Source organism: Strongylocentrotus purpuratus, unplaced genomic scaffold (genome assembly GCF_000002235.5).
Source record: "Strongylocentrotus purpuratus isolate Spur 01 unplaced genomic scaffold, Spur_5.0 spur5_scaffold_19, whole genome shotgun sequence".
NCBI classification, from domain to species: domain Eukaryota; kingdom Metazoa; phylum Echinodermata; class Echinoidea; order Camarodonta; family Strongylocentrotidae; genus Strongylocentrotus; species Strongylocentrotus purpuratus.
In genome coordinates this window covers 22,169,725-22,186,346 of record NW_022145604.1, presented here as the reverse complement: position 1 = coordinate 22,186,346, position 16,622 = coordinate 22,169,725, and the positions used below count along the sequence as shown (strand labels likewise).

The following is a 16,622-nucleotide window of genomic DNA, read 5'->3' as shown; positions in this document are numbered from 1 at the left end:
TAAGAACAAATTATTGATGATAATAATGATGATAATAATTATAACAACATTAAAATGATAATGATAGAAATGATATTAAGTACAAGAAGAATAAGAAGATAAGATTAATATCCAAAAAAGAAGAAGAAGAAGAAGAAGAAGATCAAGAAGAAGAAAAAGAGGAGGAGATCGAGGAAAAGGACAATAATGATAAATATGCTCATTTCTAAAACGTTCAAAAACACAAGGTGTTTCCGTATTAGGCCAATCTGTACACGTAGGCCTATACGCCATTGATTTGATTTTTGAAAGTGTTTGCTACCGTTTCCTAAGCATAATTATAGGAGATTTACATATGCATATGATGTGCGAGTCCGAAAAAAGGCTTACAACGTAAGTAGGAGTAAATAATACAAGCTCAATAAAAAGCCTGGGAAACTATTCTATGCTTCCAAACAAAGTGGGCATGCGCAGTACGGTAATAATTTAATAGGAATGTCAACTACCACAATCGCGTAAGAGGGGCGTAAGGGATTGGCCTAAAAAGCACGAATTCACAACTTTTCCCTGGATTATCGTGAGTGATTACACCGATCAGAAGATATTGTAAACTTCATAAATTCTATGTTTTCCGAATACGTGGTATTCTGATAATAATTCGGTGTCAAAATGTGGCGTTATCTGTCCACTCGCTTATCGCGACGTAATCGCAAACACGACAGACCGGGAAAGTCTGGGCGGGGAACTGAGGTTCATGTGCCCTCTCGTAACAAGAATGTCCTCGTCTGTCGAGTCATCTTTTTGGACGGAACAGACAAGACATTCGAAGTTAAGGTAAGATAATTATCTCTTATTATTCATATTGGTCCTAGCTCTGTTTTTTGTGTTAGTTTTTGTGATTTTACCCCTTTTATTCCTTGAATCATTGTTGAATTAACTATCTTAAAAAGAATGAATGAATGAATGAATAAATGAATGAATTAATGAATAAATGAATGAATGAATGAATGAATGAATGAATGAATGAATTATTAATTGATCCCATTCACAATTTTATTCAAATTACATCAATTCATTTGTATATTTTTTACAAAGTATACAAACTTACAAACCGTGCACACAAATTTTAACAGAATCAATAAATCTTTATGAAAGACTGAGATTGAAGTAGGAAATGAAAAGTAGAGTCTTGGAAGTTGGAGTCAGATCATTTTGTGATTTAACAATGTGACAGTTTTTACTAAAAATTAAAAAGAGACAAAGCCAAAAGACAGAGGGTGATGGGCTGAGCTGAGACGAGTCCGAGAGTCGGTGAGAGAAAAGGTAAAATGGTTTGAGAAATAGAGACTATGCGATCATTAATTTTCATTTATGATTAGGAAATGAGTTGAAATTGGATTTCCCAAAAGAACACTTGCTTTTTTTAAATCACAATTAATAAAATAAAGGGCTTGTTTCCAGGATTTATCGGTCAAGAATCCATTTCTTGTGACAGTACATGCATAGCTGTATTCACTCCATTGATCTGAGTTGCAAATGATGAAACAGATAAGGTTAGAAATTTAATAATAAACGTGTTTTAAAAACAATTTTTTCTTTTCCCGACTAGACTGACTTGTAATCATCTCAACTCTAGGTCTATTGACCTTCAATGCTGATTGTCCAAAACTAGATCAGACATGTTCATGTATTCATTGATTTGGTCTTCAACCGCATACACTAACAAAAAAATAACTAGATTATAAATGACCTTGACTTGACCAACAAAATTTACATTAAAAGAGCAAGTATGTTCATTTATGTTCATTTGTTTGTATTGCTGCAACCTCCTTTTGGCCCCAGGATCCCAGTGACCATATTGTACGGTGCATTAGTCTTCGGAGCTTAGCAAAACCTACATGTACTTTGTACAATAAAATGAACTTTGTACATAAGTGCTGCATGTACACATGTATAAGATCTGCATGTACATGTGCAGGTACATGTACATGTAGTTGTGATAATTACTTCTATTCATAGAGGCTTGTTTGATGCTCATTTTTCCCCCTCCAACCCTCCATATAGCCTGATTAGGCTAGAACCACACAATGTACAACCTTCTCGAGACATGATAGAAACTTTATGACTCACAATTCTGTTGACAATGTTGGATCAATATCCCTTCATACATGTACAATGTGTAGAAATCACACTGTATCAAGATCCTTGAACTTACATTTTCATGTTAATTAGCCTCCACACTGCCCATTAAATGGATCTAGGATTTATACAGGCTTAAAGACATGTTTTATGAACCCATCAACAATAAACCCAGATGATCAAAGGTCATTGTATGAGATGATTATGGTGCGTATAAAGGTAATTTAAAAAAGATAATTTAGAGTTTGCTGGTATTAGATGTACATGTAGTATACACTACTGTAGATTATGTAGTCAAGGTTGGTAGTTCTGACTCATGAGGCCATTGCAAAATATTACCATCCTTTAATAGGATTTGTAAATCTGTGTATACAATATAGGCCTGTCTTCATCAGCTCTAGTTTACCAAATATCCCTCTAAGACTATTTCCGATCTGGGAAATTTAGTCCGATCACAAAATAGCAGGCTATTTGGCAGATGAAGCTGCAAATAGCAGGCTATTTGCTCGGGAAATCTTCCCAAGACATCTTGGGCTAGTTTGCAAAAATTGCAAAATAGATTGCTTTACGTAGGTGGAGATTGTTAAAAATATAAATCGCCCAGATTTTTGACTATTCCATCAGTTGTATTGTAATTTCCTTTTTATCAGCAATTATGCCCCACTTCCTGTTTTGAAAAGTTGAAGTTGTGGTTAGTTTGCCTACTAGTAAGTTTGTATCAAAAACAGACTTTGTTTGTTGAAATTCCCCAATGGGCACTTAACCACATACATGTACATACATGTAGAAAAACCTACATGTATGTACATGTAGCATGTAGCATGACAAAGTAGATTGCAAGTTTAATACATGTACATGTACATCTACAGGTCAGTTGCATACTGTGTAAATGGTACCTTTCATAATTGTTGTTTGTTTGTTTTATTGTGTCACATTCTACATAAAACGATTGTCCATAAGAGTTACTAAGAGAATGCATACTAAAACAGTGATAGACATGTATCATAGAGAAATAATAATGCAAAATATAGAGAACCTACATGTATTAAAAAACAAAGCTTGTTTATTATACATGTACGTGGAGGTTCCTGAATAAAATAAAAAAATATTATAACTATTAAAATTTGATAGCAAAAAGCCAATAAGGAAAGACGTTCAAACAAGTTTGAATCACTAACATTATGTGACATACTGTATATCATTAGGAATAACAGATAAAGAAGTAATACATGTACATAAAGAATATGTACATGTAGCCATGGTCCCTGTAATATACAATGTACATTGTTGTACATAAAATGTATCTATTAATTGTTTACGTTCCAGAGCTACAGCTTGCTCACTGCTCCTGATTATGTATATTGAACACAAAGTCACAAAGAGTCATAAAAACACATTTATCAAACCATTGATGTGCAAGGCACGGGGATCGCCTTGGTTTTATTATTGTTTTCTTTCAAATTGTTACAAGGTAATTGGTTTGACGTCTGAAGGTAGTTCAAGGTACATGGACTTGTATGACGCAATGCAAATGGAATGCACACTTGTGTGTTGTGTCAAGTAGTAGTACTGTATTCTGTTCAAAAATGTTATTTACAAAAGAACATGTACACGTAGTATGTTACATGTCTATTTATATAGATCTTGATTCTGCAGTGCATACGTGACCTAGTACATGTACATGTATATTTAGATCCTACCATCTTTATTGTCCATGCAATGCATGCCATTATTGCATTTAATGTTTTATGTGATTTTGGCATTTGCGACATTTGCGTTATTTACAAAATTTGTCAGGTGCACAAATGAATAAATGTTCATCCTATGTAAAAGACACATTTAAAATTTTAAAGGTAATGGATTCACATGCGTTTAATTACAGTGCATACCGGTACTGCATAGCCTACAATGTACATGTACAGTACATGCACTGTGAACTTGTGACTGTGTGCATTTAACAAAAAATTGTAAAAGTGGATCAGGTTTAGCTGATACATTGAACTCAGTTTAAAAACTTTAATGTTTAAGTTGATTAATTGCATTTCACAGAAAGTGAGTCTGCATTTCATACATGTACATGTACATGTACATGTAACTATACACTGTACATGTACATGTACAGGTTTGTATAGATCTACACATATTTGTATTCTTCTTGAAACTTGAACCAAAACCACTCCCACCCCTTTCACATCTTCCTTTCTATCTGCTTTCAAAGAAAACAAAATTGCATTTTTATAGTGAGATATTTGATTATTTTGTAATGCATGTACATGTATTCAATGATAACTTTTCTCTGGATTTTATTTTATCTAAGATACATGTGTGGGTTGGGGATTGCATGTACATGTATGGTTAATTATTATATAAGTTTGAGATTATGTATTCTGGTTTAAATTCTAATATGAAAAGTTTAAGAATAAACTGACAACCTAACAATTGTTATCAGACATTGAGTAGCACACTATCCCATGGGACAACATACATTAATGACAAATGTTACTGTACTTATTGCAATACATGAAAACTGATCTCCATTTTATGAAGCCTACAATTATAGGCTACAGTTCCCCCAATCTAGTAGCACTCTGCCAGCAGGCAATGTAGCCTACACGTACAATGTACTGCTCATCTTTCTAAAACATCAGCTGGGTAAGGAAACACCCTCAGGGGCTGCCAGAGATGACCCCGTATGAACCTTGACCTCAGGGGGTCATCGGTTTCCCATACAGCCTATTGAGGCCTCTTCCACTGAGTTTAGAAAAGGACCGAGAGTACGAGAGTAGCTGGATGATAATGTATGAGGGTGGTGCACAAAGATGTCATTTGCACAACTGCTGGGGCATGATGTAAGCATGTTGTTGAGTTTCTACCGCAGAGAATCGGAAGGGAATTTTCCTATTCATTGGTTGCCAATTTTGTAGTCTTGTGTAGGAGGAGAGTCAAGCATTGTTCGGACTACCTCATCCAATATACAATAGTACAATGCACGGGAGGTTGATGAGAAAGAAAAACCCTGCTCAGTCCTACATGCAATACAATTCATGAAGGTGCACAAAACAACTCTGTAGACACTAGACACTCCCCATAACAAGTCATGCGAGCGGAAAATGTTTTCATCAATATTTTTTTTCTTCTGCTGCTGGAAGCACATATATGTAAAGAAATAAATGTTAAAGGGAACTTTATAAACAAGTTTGGGATTCTATCATTTCTGTTGCCAGGGACAGTGTTTAGCCTACATATGTATGTACATGCATATATTTCTCTTTATGTTTTTTTAATGTTTCTATTTTTAGGAATGTCTTTTTGATACGAACAAGTGGCATAAAAATCGGTCCTGATTTTAAGTGTACATGTACATTGTACATGTATGTACATGCCATATTTAGAATATTAAGGCATTTGAAGAGCCATGTTCTTCGGGGAACATTTTTATCTGAGTTCTTCCACACTTGCATAATAACAATGATAAAGCTCACAAACAATTTTTTTACTTCTTCCCAGAACTCATCTTTCTCTTTAAAGGGATTGTTTAACAATGTTAAATCTGAGATCATGCAGGGCCCTATGTGTTATCAGTGTCTGTGATATGGTTTTATATTGAAGCCCTAAAAAAAATTGCGCTTCAAAATGATCAAAAAGTGCCTCAAAAAAGTAGAAACCTTTGAGTGACCGGTTTTACCATAATCGTTTTTACCAATAGACTGTAGTGTTTTGAAAATTGTTTGGCAAACGCAAAATTTCGATTTTCAATCATAAATATCTTGATAATCAGACAGGCAATCGGCTTGTAAAAGTCATGGGGTTCCTGACTGACCTAAAGGTTTATAATTATTCGTTGCAGCATGAGCTAAATCAAGGATTTTTTTAAAGGATCTAAGACAAAGTTACCGGATCCCTTTAAAGGTACTACAGTATGTCCCATTTGCAGGCCAAAAAATTGAAAAAGTTAAATTCCAACTACATTTGAAAGATAATACTAATTTAGAACTTCCCTAAAAAAGGTGGGGCTTGAAAATGTCTTCAAGTGGGAAAATAACGACTATTAGTTGTCAAATCGACTTTAGGGCTATAGAGCCCAAAAGTAATAGTCTTGATTTTCAGACAATTGTACCGAATGGTCATACGTTTTATGCTGCGCAAAGATTCAATCAGTTTAATCTTGGCCATCACAAGAAGTGGGTTATTGATGTAGACAAATGCTCATGTACCCTTTACAACTCTTTTCATGTATGTTATTACCAAAAAAGAAAAAAAGCCAGTCAGTCACTCAATAGTGTCTGACAGTGAAGTCTAGCAAGTAAACAGGTTTCCTTGCATAATTTGAATATGAGGACACTGCTAACGTTCAAATTTCACAAATAGGATATACATCACATATTCATAATTCCTGCAAAGTTCTACAGAATTTGAGGTTGGCTGCGAATGGGACATAGTACATGTACATGTACCTTTAAAGAGTTGGATGTTGAACCATTGGCCATCAATCACAAACTTGTTGGTTTACATGACGGGATTAGATTAAGACCCAGGGTAGACTCTGGGTCTCTGGTTTGGCTCATCTGTCCCTCCGATTATTGCTCTTGAGGTTAATCCAAGAATTATAATTGAGATTTGTCAGTTCTGTTATGATTACAGATTCAAGTTATGATGAGAACTATTTATCGCAAGAAAAAGTCTTAGTTTTATACACTGAAAGAATTATTTGAAAGTCAAATCTGAACTTTCTGAAATTATTACAGATTCAAGTTACCTGTCATCTCCCTGTATACATGTACATGTACATGTACATTGTAGGCTTTAAGTTTAACTGTACAATGCCTACATGTAGTATACATGTAGGCTACAGATTCATTTACCATAAATGTACCCTGAATATTTAGTTTCTGTCAAAGTTTGTTGTAGCCTCATAAGATTAGATAATTAAAGCTGTACAGTATTTGTATAACCTGTACATGTATGTACGCTGTAGTATACATGCATGTAGGAGATACAATGAAAGATGGCCAAGATGACGGGAGTTTCATTTGAATTGTAGATACATACATGTAATACTGTTGAAAACATGGGCCAAGCTCTTTCCACTATTTTCTGAGTTATGTCAATTATAATCTGACCACTCTGTGACCTTGTACTTTAGGAGGATGACATGTATATTTGTACGTACAGCCCTAGCCCTACAAAGGTATAGTCTACCATGCACTTTACACTGTGCGCAAATAGACAGCGAATGAGCTTTTAGGCCTCTATACAGTAATCCAGATTCCAGATTTTAAATAGATTTCAGAGTTTAGGAAGCAACTGGACCCGAAAATCCCTTTCTATTCAACAGGTACTGCAGATTCATTGTTATTTCATTTACAGTTTAAAGGGAACTGCTCATCCAAATAGATCATTTTTTGACCAGCTGTACATCTACATGTAGTAGTGTTTGAAATAAACCCCCTATCACTTAAAATTGCTCTTATTAATAGGGGAAATGGTTTAGGGGATTAAAGGAGTATGAAGAAAAATAATGAACAATATAAATATCTGTACACACAAGTAAAAAAATTCATTCTACATGTATATGCCAGCCCTTTACCATAGAGAACAGGGATATTTTTTTGTTACTATAGGTCTAAATGGACAGGTGTGTGAATATGAAAAACAAAACAATTAAAATAGAATAAACAAAAACAACTAAAGAAAAGAAAATAAATATAATAAAAGAAAAAAACAGGCTCTTTTAGTAACTTTTAACTTTTGATATCTGTAAATGCTCCAGGAAAAATAGGAAAAAATACTATATTTGTGTACATACTGTATGTACATCTACAAAATGTAGAAGAATCCCAACTGCCTGGTTATACAAAGTGTTTATGTAAACTAAAATTGAAAGAAGGCTTGCTGTATAGACAATATACATGTACATGTACATTCAAACAATCAAAATTTTCTTGAAAATTGCCATATTTGTGTTGTCAAAAAGAAAAATCAATTGAGATTTGGGTCATGGAGAATTCCATACATTCCATTGAATGATAACAGTGATATTACTCTTGACAGTTGTTTGGCTGCAATATTGATTTAAAGTCTCTAAAATTTGGTCTGAAAGAGTCCGTGAAATTTAGAATTTTATTCTGATTCAATGTTTTATGAAGTAACGTTTTTTGGCTGGTATGGAACATCAAGGCTTTAGGAAATGTGAAATATCTTATTAGAGTCCTTACTTGCAGTCTGCATTGTACTTGTATGCCATACATTATACATTGTGTTCATGTTAAAATGTAAATTTGATTAATATTATAATCTCGTACAACGACTCATCAATACAGTTTTTACCAGTTGGCACAGTGTATTGCGCAATGCAATGTTTGACTTGGGATTTTATGATTGAATTAAATCCTCAATAACGATGACATTTATTGGATCATTGAGGGGGTATAAATCGTGTCTAGTTCTGTCCACTGGGGTTCAAACTGAAATTGTTTTGCTTTACATTGTACACTTGAAAATGTATATCTACTGGTAACTATGAACATTGTAGCTTTGTGTATAGGCTGCATGCATTAATCTGAATGATCATGAATTACGATGAAAATAATCAGATCAAGTTAATGAAATGATATTAATCTACAAGGGCATTTTACAATGTACATTTATATTGATTCCATGTTACACTGTAGTTCACATTAGAAGTTAACAATTTGTTTGCATACATACACAAACATGTACATGTAAGCAGAGCTTTGTACAGATTGGCCTCTTTTAAAGCCCCACTGTACTACTTGTAGCTACATGTACTTGCTCCCTCTATACAAAAAACAATGCCTAAGCGGTTACCCCTTGGTCCCCCATGATCCTCTTTTTCTTATGTTAATTAAGAGCTGAGTTGATGAGATAGCCACCTGTCATTCAGTGACCATGCTGGATGGTCTAATCCCTCTTGGCCAAACTAGTACAGACAGGCTTTAAAATAGATTATATGTACATGCACATATGTGTAGGCCTACTCCTCACCACTTCATCAGTATTAGTAGTAGTATTAGCTACATGTTAGAGGTGTCTATCCATATCCTTTGAGTAAATGTCCGTCAACAAGTTCTATCTTTTGGTCCATCTCCTCATTATCCAGAGTCCTTCATTAGGATAAGATTGCATCACAAATATTTACTGACAGTTCTTTAGTGTTAGTTAGTGTCCCCCAACAAACTTATTGAAGAGAATGGATGGGTAGTTCTTTATTTGTACAATCAATGCTTAACTATCAAAGTGGATACCAAGCGCTGTAGCGATTATACATCTTTTTTAAAGATAGAGTACATTGTAGTCTGTAAGCGCAAACTCTAAATTGACACTTTAGCACAATTCCTAAACAAAGCCTGCTTGAGTAGAGCCTAGATCTGGCTGTGTCTGGAGCAGGTAAAGTACAGAGTCTATCAACGATTCAATGATGTGCTGTCAGCTAATAGTCTAAAGTGCATTCGTAAAGGTGTCTTGGTCGAGTGGTTACGTCGCCGATCACAAGGTCCGCGGTTCTAGTCCCGCCGCAGCCGCAGCGCTGATGTCCTTTGGCAAGACATTGCCACACTCAACCCAGATGATGTAAATGGGTACCTTGCAGGAATTAATTCCTTGAAAATATGTTGGAGCGCCGTAATGGCAGCCGTGCTAATAATCTCCACGTTTGGAAACGCTAAGAGACTTAATTGTACTTTGCGCTATATAAAAGCCTGGTATTATTATTATCATTATGTACATTGTTACGCGACTAATAAGGGTTTGTGCCTGCAGATAGTTGTACAGCATAAAAATATGATGATTCTTTAAGACTTTATACAACGTTTCTTTATGAATACGAGTTTCGCATGAACTATGCACAAAAGAGCATATCTGATTTTTTATAAAGTTTTCGTCTCCCAAGGGGGATCTTGAAGGTGTTTGTATTGTCATCTAATGTACACTGTACTTGTACAGTTGTACAGACCAAATGGACTTTAGACCCTAAATGTAATTTGCAGGGATTATTGTGTGCTTTAGGCCACTGTCATTCCCCTACCACCCTCCTATATTATAATAGAATGACCTTCCCACCTCCGGAAAGGTTTTTAAAAGTATTTAAAGAGCTGTGAGTTCCAAGTGAAAGATTTCATAGGATTATTTAAGTAAATCAAAGGGTTGGTCCAAAGAATTAGACCTGCTTTATTGTATTCGATCAAAGCAAACAAATCTGGTAGCCAAGAAGCCAGACAAAAAAATGTGTCCATTATTTACTGCCATTCCTTTGGACTTACTCAGGTCTTGTATTTATCTGGGAAGGTCCCAGTACTTTCATATAGGCCTGCATGTAGGTATACAGGATTAAATGCCAGTGCAAGTAGGCAACTAAGGACTCGGTCAAACACAAATACAGTCAAAGGAAAAGGGAAACAGGAAAAGTGGCAACGGTAGACAGGTGGCCTTAGACAGGTCGTACAACACACATATCTTTCTTGAGGGAGACAAAGTACAGCGCTGTACTATAGACAAGTGACATTTATAGAGAGGTGCACAGTCACTAAGACTGGTTAGTCTCTAATACAGTCAAACCTGCTTTTAGTGACCATCTATATGTAAAGACCACCTGTCTACAAAGACCACATTTGTTGTTTTCCTTGAAAATGGTTTCTCATTGAAACATGTACTGTACTAAAGGAACCTGACATGTCTATAAAGACCGCTTTTTGTGTTTGCCTTGGGCATTTGTACATTTGTTTAATGATAGGAGATGTACATGTAGAGATATTTACTATTTTTGCAAAAAGTAAGTAGTATCTTAGACCTACACCATAGATGCAAATACATGTACCGGTATGTCAAATAAATCAATTGTTTGTAGTTCAAACTATAAATTGCACATTATTGTTCATGCAGACCAGTATTGTGTAGATAGACTCTGTGACATTATCACTTTCCGATGGTTAAGTTTGAGGGAAGTTGTTGAATTTTGAAGGGAAATGTTAAAGGAAGTTGTTGAAGTTGGTCTCCGTTTCAATCAGTTTCCTCTTTATGATATGTAGGATTAGATGAGAGAGAAAGGTAAATGTAAAGAGGAAGAGTGGGAGCACTGTGGTTTGTTGGTGAAGGCTCTTGCCTCTCATGCAAAAAGGTTCTTGGTTCAATCCTCGCTCAGTGCGTACATGTACATTGTAGGCCTACGTCCCATTACAAGGTCCTTTGCCCACATTTGTTCCTCTCGGCCCACTGCTGGGGTAATAATACAGAGGGGTGTTTCACAAAGACTAAGATCGACTTTAAGATGGACTTACAGTAACTATTGCAGGCCGTTCATGCCACTGGTTGCTCTCACCATTGGTCTCTCAATTATGATCTTTAGATAATATTTTGTCCTTCAATAATGAAGTATCAAAGAATGTAAATTCTGTAGATTTGTGACCATGATTTGTACGTCCCTTGTGAAACCAATGCCAGGTATGGTTAGAGGAACTAGTGACATGACGGCTTGCCATAGTTACAGGTGTAAGTCCAACTTTAGATAAGTTCAATAGGATCTTGGTAAAACACCCCCCAGGTCTGCAGGGCCCGCAGGAAATCCAGTACATGTACACTGTACATGTATGTGGCTGCCCTGGGTAATTATGACCCAATTATTATTAATTGATTAGTCAAGTTACCTGTTCAAACGGGACAATTAATGATGATAATCCGGACTAGAAACAAGGAATCAGTTTCACTTGTAGTAGACAAACAAAGTGGGGGTAGACAAAAATAATAACAGTACTTAGGCTAGTTGAATAATAGACAAACGAGATACAATTTTCCTTCCATATTCCTTCCGTTAATTTGAAAACAACCCTCATCACGCATAGACCTACATTGTGTACATGTACATGCCTTGAGTACATGTACCCCCGTTGGAACTTTATGAAGGTACATTTCCGATAACCTTTCCAAACTCTAAATCTAAATTCTCCAAACCTTCAGAGTGTATTTTAAGTAGACACTTGAGGTAACCATCATCCGAAACACATTTTGACTGTGAGTCTGACCTCTCGCTGTATTTAGCAGTCCCCAGAATCTCGATGCTTTAGAGGTCACTGTGTCACCCCCGAAGCTTCTGTTCTCAAAGACAATATCAAGTTTAGACATTTTTAAAGAGAAGAATGAGTTCTGATAAACATGAAAATATATAATTTTTTAAAATTATATATTAATCAAAACCAATCTTGACTGTGAGCCTGACCTCTTGCTATATTTAGGAGTCCTCATGATCTTGATGCTTCGAAGGTCACTGTGTCATCCCGAAGCTTCTGTTCTCAAAACTCAAAGACAACATCAAGTTTAAAAGTTTTTAAAGAGAACGATGAGTTCTGATAAACATGAAAATATATAACCTTTTAAATCTTATATGTTAATCAAAACACATTTTGACTGTGAGTCTGACCTATCGCTATATTTAGCAGTCCTCAGGATCTCAAAGCTTTGGAGGTCACTGTGTCACCCCGAAGCTTCTGTTCCTAAAGACAACATCAAGTTTAGAAGTTTTTAAAGAGAAGGATGAGTTCTGATAAACATGAAAATATATAATCTTTTTAAAATTTGTTAATCATAACCAATTTTGACTATGAGTCTGACCTCTCGCTATATTTAGCAGTCCCCAGAATCTCGATGCTTTGGAAGTCACTGTGTCACCCAGAAGCTTCTGTTCTCAAGACTAAAAAACAACATCAGGTTTAGAAGTTTTTAAAGAGAATGATGAGTTCTGATAAACATGAAAATATATCATCTTTTTAAGATGTGAATCAAAACCAATCTTGATTTTGAGTCTGACCTCTCGCTATATTTAGCAGTCCTCAGGATCTTGGTGCTTTTGAGGTCACTGTGTCACCCGAAGCTTCTGTTCTCAAAGACTCAAAGACAATATCAAGTTTAGAAGCTTATAAAGAGAACAGTGAGTTCTGATAAACATTAAAATATATAATCTTTTAAAAATGTGTTAATCAAAACCAATCTTGACTGTGGGTCTGACCTCTAGCTATGTTTAGCAGTCCTCAGGATCTCGATGCTTCGATGCACCGTGTCACCCAAAGCCTCTGTTCTCGAAGACAATATCAAGTTTAGAAGTTTTTTTAAAAGAAGGATGAGTTTTGGAGAAAAAAAATTGTGAGCTACATGTACATGTTCTTTTGATTTCCCATTTAGAGGAGTTTCATTGAAGCAATGTCACATGACATTAAGGTTTACTCTTAAAATGCTCTCATATTTCGGAATAGGAGTAAAATTAGTTTACAACTGTGGACCTAAATCTTAAGCAACATTTGTATAGTCCTATCTATCCGTATCTGTGTGTAATGCTTTGTACTCCTTGCGAATTTCATGAAAGAATCGAGTCAATCATTTTGGTGATTTCAAAACCCCACAAGACACAAAATCCCTCACATGACACGAACCTAATTTTTAATTTGATGGTAATCTTGAGTCAATATCAGGGGAAAAACATATGTTACAGATACAGTACAAACCAGATCTACACTGAATATTCAGTATTATATACCTCACTTTAGAAATCTGGCCATTTGATTGGTCTAAATTGGAGTCGTAAGTTTAGCCATGCCCGCTACCAGTCAATAGTCTTTTGAAAAGTGCCCTCATACCCGCCTACCGGTCAATAGTCTTTTAAAAAAAGGCCCTCATGCTGTAATCCCAATTGGTTTACGTGTTAAAATAGTCTTTTTGCGAGCGCGGACACCATACAGTGCTTTTTGTCTGTGATTCCCAAATGATTGAAACTCTCAGTCATTTTTCCAGCAAAGATTAACAGACGGTGTCTCAGATTTTCTGTGATGTTTTAACCAATCTTTACTCAATAAAAGGACAAGGTAAGAATTCTTGGTAGATTTCAATTCTGCATATAAAAGACATCTTGACTGCTTTAATATTCAAGATCTGGCTGTCAAAGTGGTCGATATCTCTATATAATTCTCAATATAACTTTCTTTAATTCACATACTTTGGAATCATACTGTAGGCTATAGGCTACATTTTGGTTGGGATTCACACATGTAAAGAGAGAGAATAAAGAAGACCAATATTGTTTGTTTGTTCTACCCCTGACGACTGAGGGTTGGGGGTCACATGAGGCCTGTTTTCATCAGCTCGAGATTGCCAAATATCCTGCTTTTTGAACTATCCCAATCACAAATTATCCAGTTAATTTGCGTCCTTATCAGCACAAAGTTGCAATTAACGGGATATTGGGTCAAGATAATCATCCCAAGATATCTTGGGCTAGTTTACATATCCCGCTATTTGTCTGGTGCGTCTCCACCAGCCTGAAGACTCGCACTATGCGCGAACACTGAGCAAAATATCTTGAGCTAGAGTTCCAAGTTTCGAGGTCAAGTCTTGAGCTGATGAATGTAACTTCAGGATTATTTCCCAAACCAGAAATAGGGGATATTTGGCAATCTTGAGCTGATGAATACAGGCCTAGTGATTCGTATACCAATCGTCTCCCTTGTCTCCTCTCTCTCACGGTTTCTGTGCATTCTGCAAGGGATCCCATCTATTTCAAATCAAGGCAAAGCATGTAGACTATTGTACCAATACTGTACCAATAATCCACCATAATCCTATTTACCAATTAAATTGCAATCATTAAAGTATTTCCTTTGCATCTCAAGGCAGCAGGGTTTTTATTGCTATTTTCCTAGTCTGTTCACTACCATTATGTAGACACAATACTGTCTGATGTGCGCTACATTAAAGAGAAGGTTGAGTTCTGGGAAGAGGTGAAAAACAATCTGTGAGCGTTATCATTCTTATTATGCAAGTGTGGAAGAACATCAGGTAAGACATGTTCCCTGAAGAGCATGGCTCTTCAAATGCCTTCATATTCTAAATATGGCATGTAACATCGTAAAAATCCAGGGTAGGATTTTTACGCCACGTGTTCGTGTAGTCCATATACATCTTTCTGTGTACAGTGTTTGTAACTTTACCAAGACTTGGCCAAATTTCTTATCATTTTGATGATTCCAGAACCTTGCCATATACACACAAATTCTTATATCGTCGATGGGGTGACAAAACCTCGAATTTCAAAAATCATGAATTTTCAGGAGAGCGAAAAAACATTTCCTGTCTCAACAGACTTAGTGCTGTGACACCGTCCTTTGTGTGGAATTTGTGAAAAAACCGAGACAGGAGGCGTTCCATGGATTTATCAGGTGGTGTCGTAGGCCATTAGGTACACAATTATGCAAAAAAATCAAAATCTCAAAAAATTGAGATACAAGGTTTTGTCACCCTACCGACGATATGCTAGATGATCAACCTTTTCTGATCGATTCCACACCGTTTCTTTCACAATGCAAACGCATGACCAGAACTCAACTTCATCTTTAAAGGTACAATGTCCCATTTTCAGCCAAAATCAAATTCTGTAGAACGTTGCATGAATTATGAATATGTCACGTATGTCCTATCTGTGAAATTTAAACGTACATGTAGCTGTGTCCTATCATTCATAATGCAAGGAAACCTGTTTACTTTCTAGACCTCACTGTCAGACACTATTGATGTACTGATTGACTTTTTTCCTTTTCTTTGGTAAACATGAAATGAGCTGTAAATGTACATTAGCACTTGTCTACATGTACATGTACATCAATATCCCACTTCTTGTAATGGCCAAAATCAAACCGATTGAAAACTTTGCGCAGCACAAAACATACACCATTCAGTACAAGGGTCTGAAAATCAGACAATTACTAAACTTGATATGACAACTATAAATGCTCGTTATTTTCCCACTAAAAGACATTTTCAAGCCCTTACGTTTTGAGGGAACTTCTAAATTAGTCTTTCAAATGCCGTTGGAATTCAACCTTTTCATTTTTTGGCCTGCAAATGGGACATAGTACCTTTATTGGCTTTAAGAGCTCTGCATGTAGGTATAAACTAAGGGCATGTTTATGCTTAACTTTTTCTGGCCAGAATCAGGCATCTGTTACGCGTTTAGTTTAAAACACGGTTGCATCCTTTCTCACTTTTGTAGAATCACTGAAAAACGGCGATCACGATCACCGATCGTAAACTCACAAAAAGATGCGTTTACAATTTGTAAACGCGTTTAAATGGGGTCAACGCACTGACCTCTAGTGGAGTCTACGCATGGACCATGGTCTATGTATTATGCGCAGTGCAAGTTTGCGAATCCAGCTACAAGGCCAATTAAGGCCACCCACGGAGAATTGCCTGGAGGAGCCAGAGAAGTGAGCATAAACAGTACACCATGGAACTGCGTTTACGATGAGCGTTTACGATGAGCGTTACAAATCGCTCATTCTGCCTTCAAATTTTAAGCTTAAACGCACCCTAATGCACTTTTACATAGAAATACTTAACATCTTTCTGGCTCCTGCAGACAGTATACAAGGCCAGACAGGTGCTTAAATTTTAGGCTGTTCAGATGGGTGAGATTATATTCAAATGGTTGTATTGAATATGAGTCATCG

At 36.1% G+C, this 16,622-nt stretch overlaps 1 protein-coding gene across 6 annotated transcripts in view; it reads left to right on the top strand.

Moving 5' to 3' along the window:
- Window positions 1–444: 444 nt before the first annotated feature.
- LOC583383 (band 4.1-like protein 5) overlaps window positions 445–16,622 on the top strand; it is a 60,509-nt gene continuing 44,331 nt past the window's right edge. For 5 of the 6 annotated variants that reach the window (XM_030990590.1, XM_030990592.1, XM_030990589.1 and 2 more), the window contains exon 1: window positions 445–813. In XM_030990590.1, coding sequence (XP_030846450.1) covers window positions 649–813 — 165 coding nt within the window. In that variant the 5' untranslated portion in view covers window positions 445–648. The remainder of the gene's footprint in view (window positions 814–16,622) is intronic. The other variant, XM_030990593.1, reaches the window with a different exon arrangement.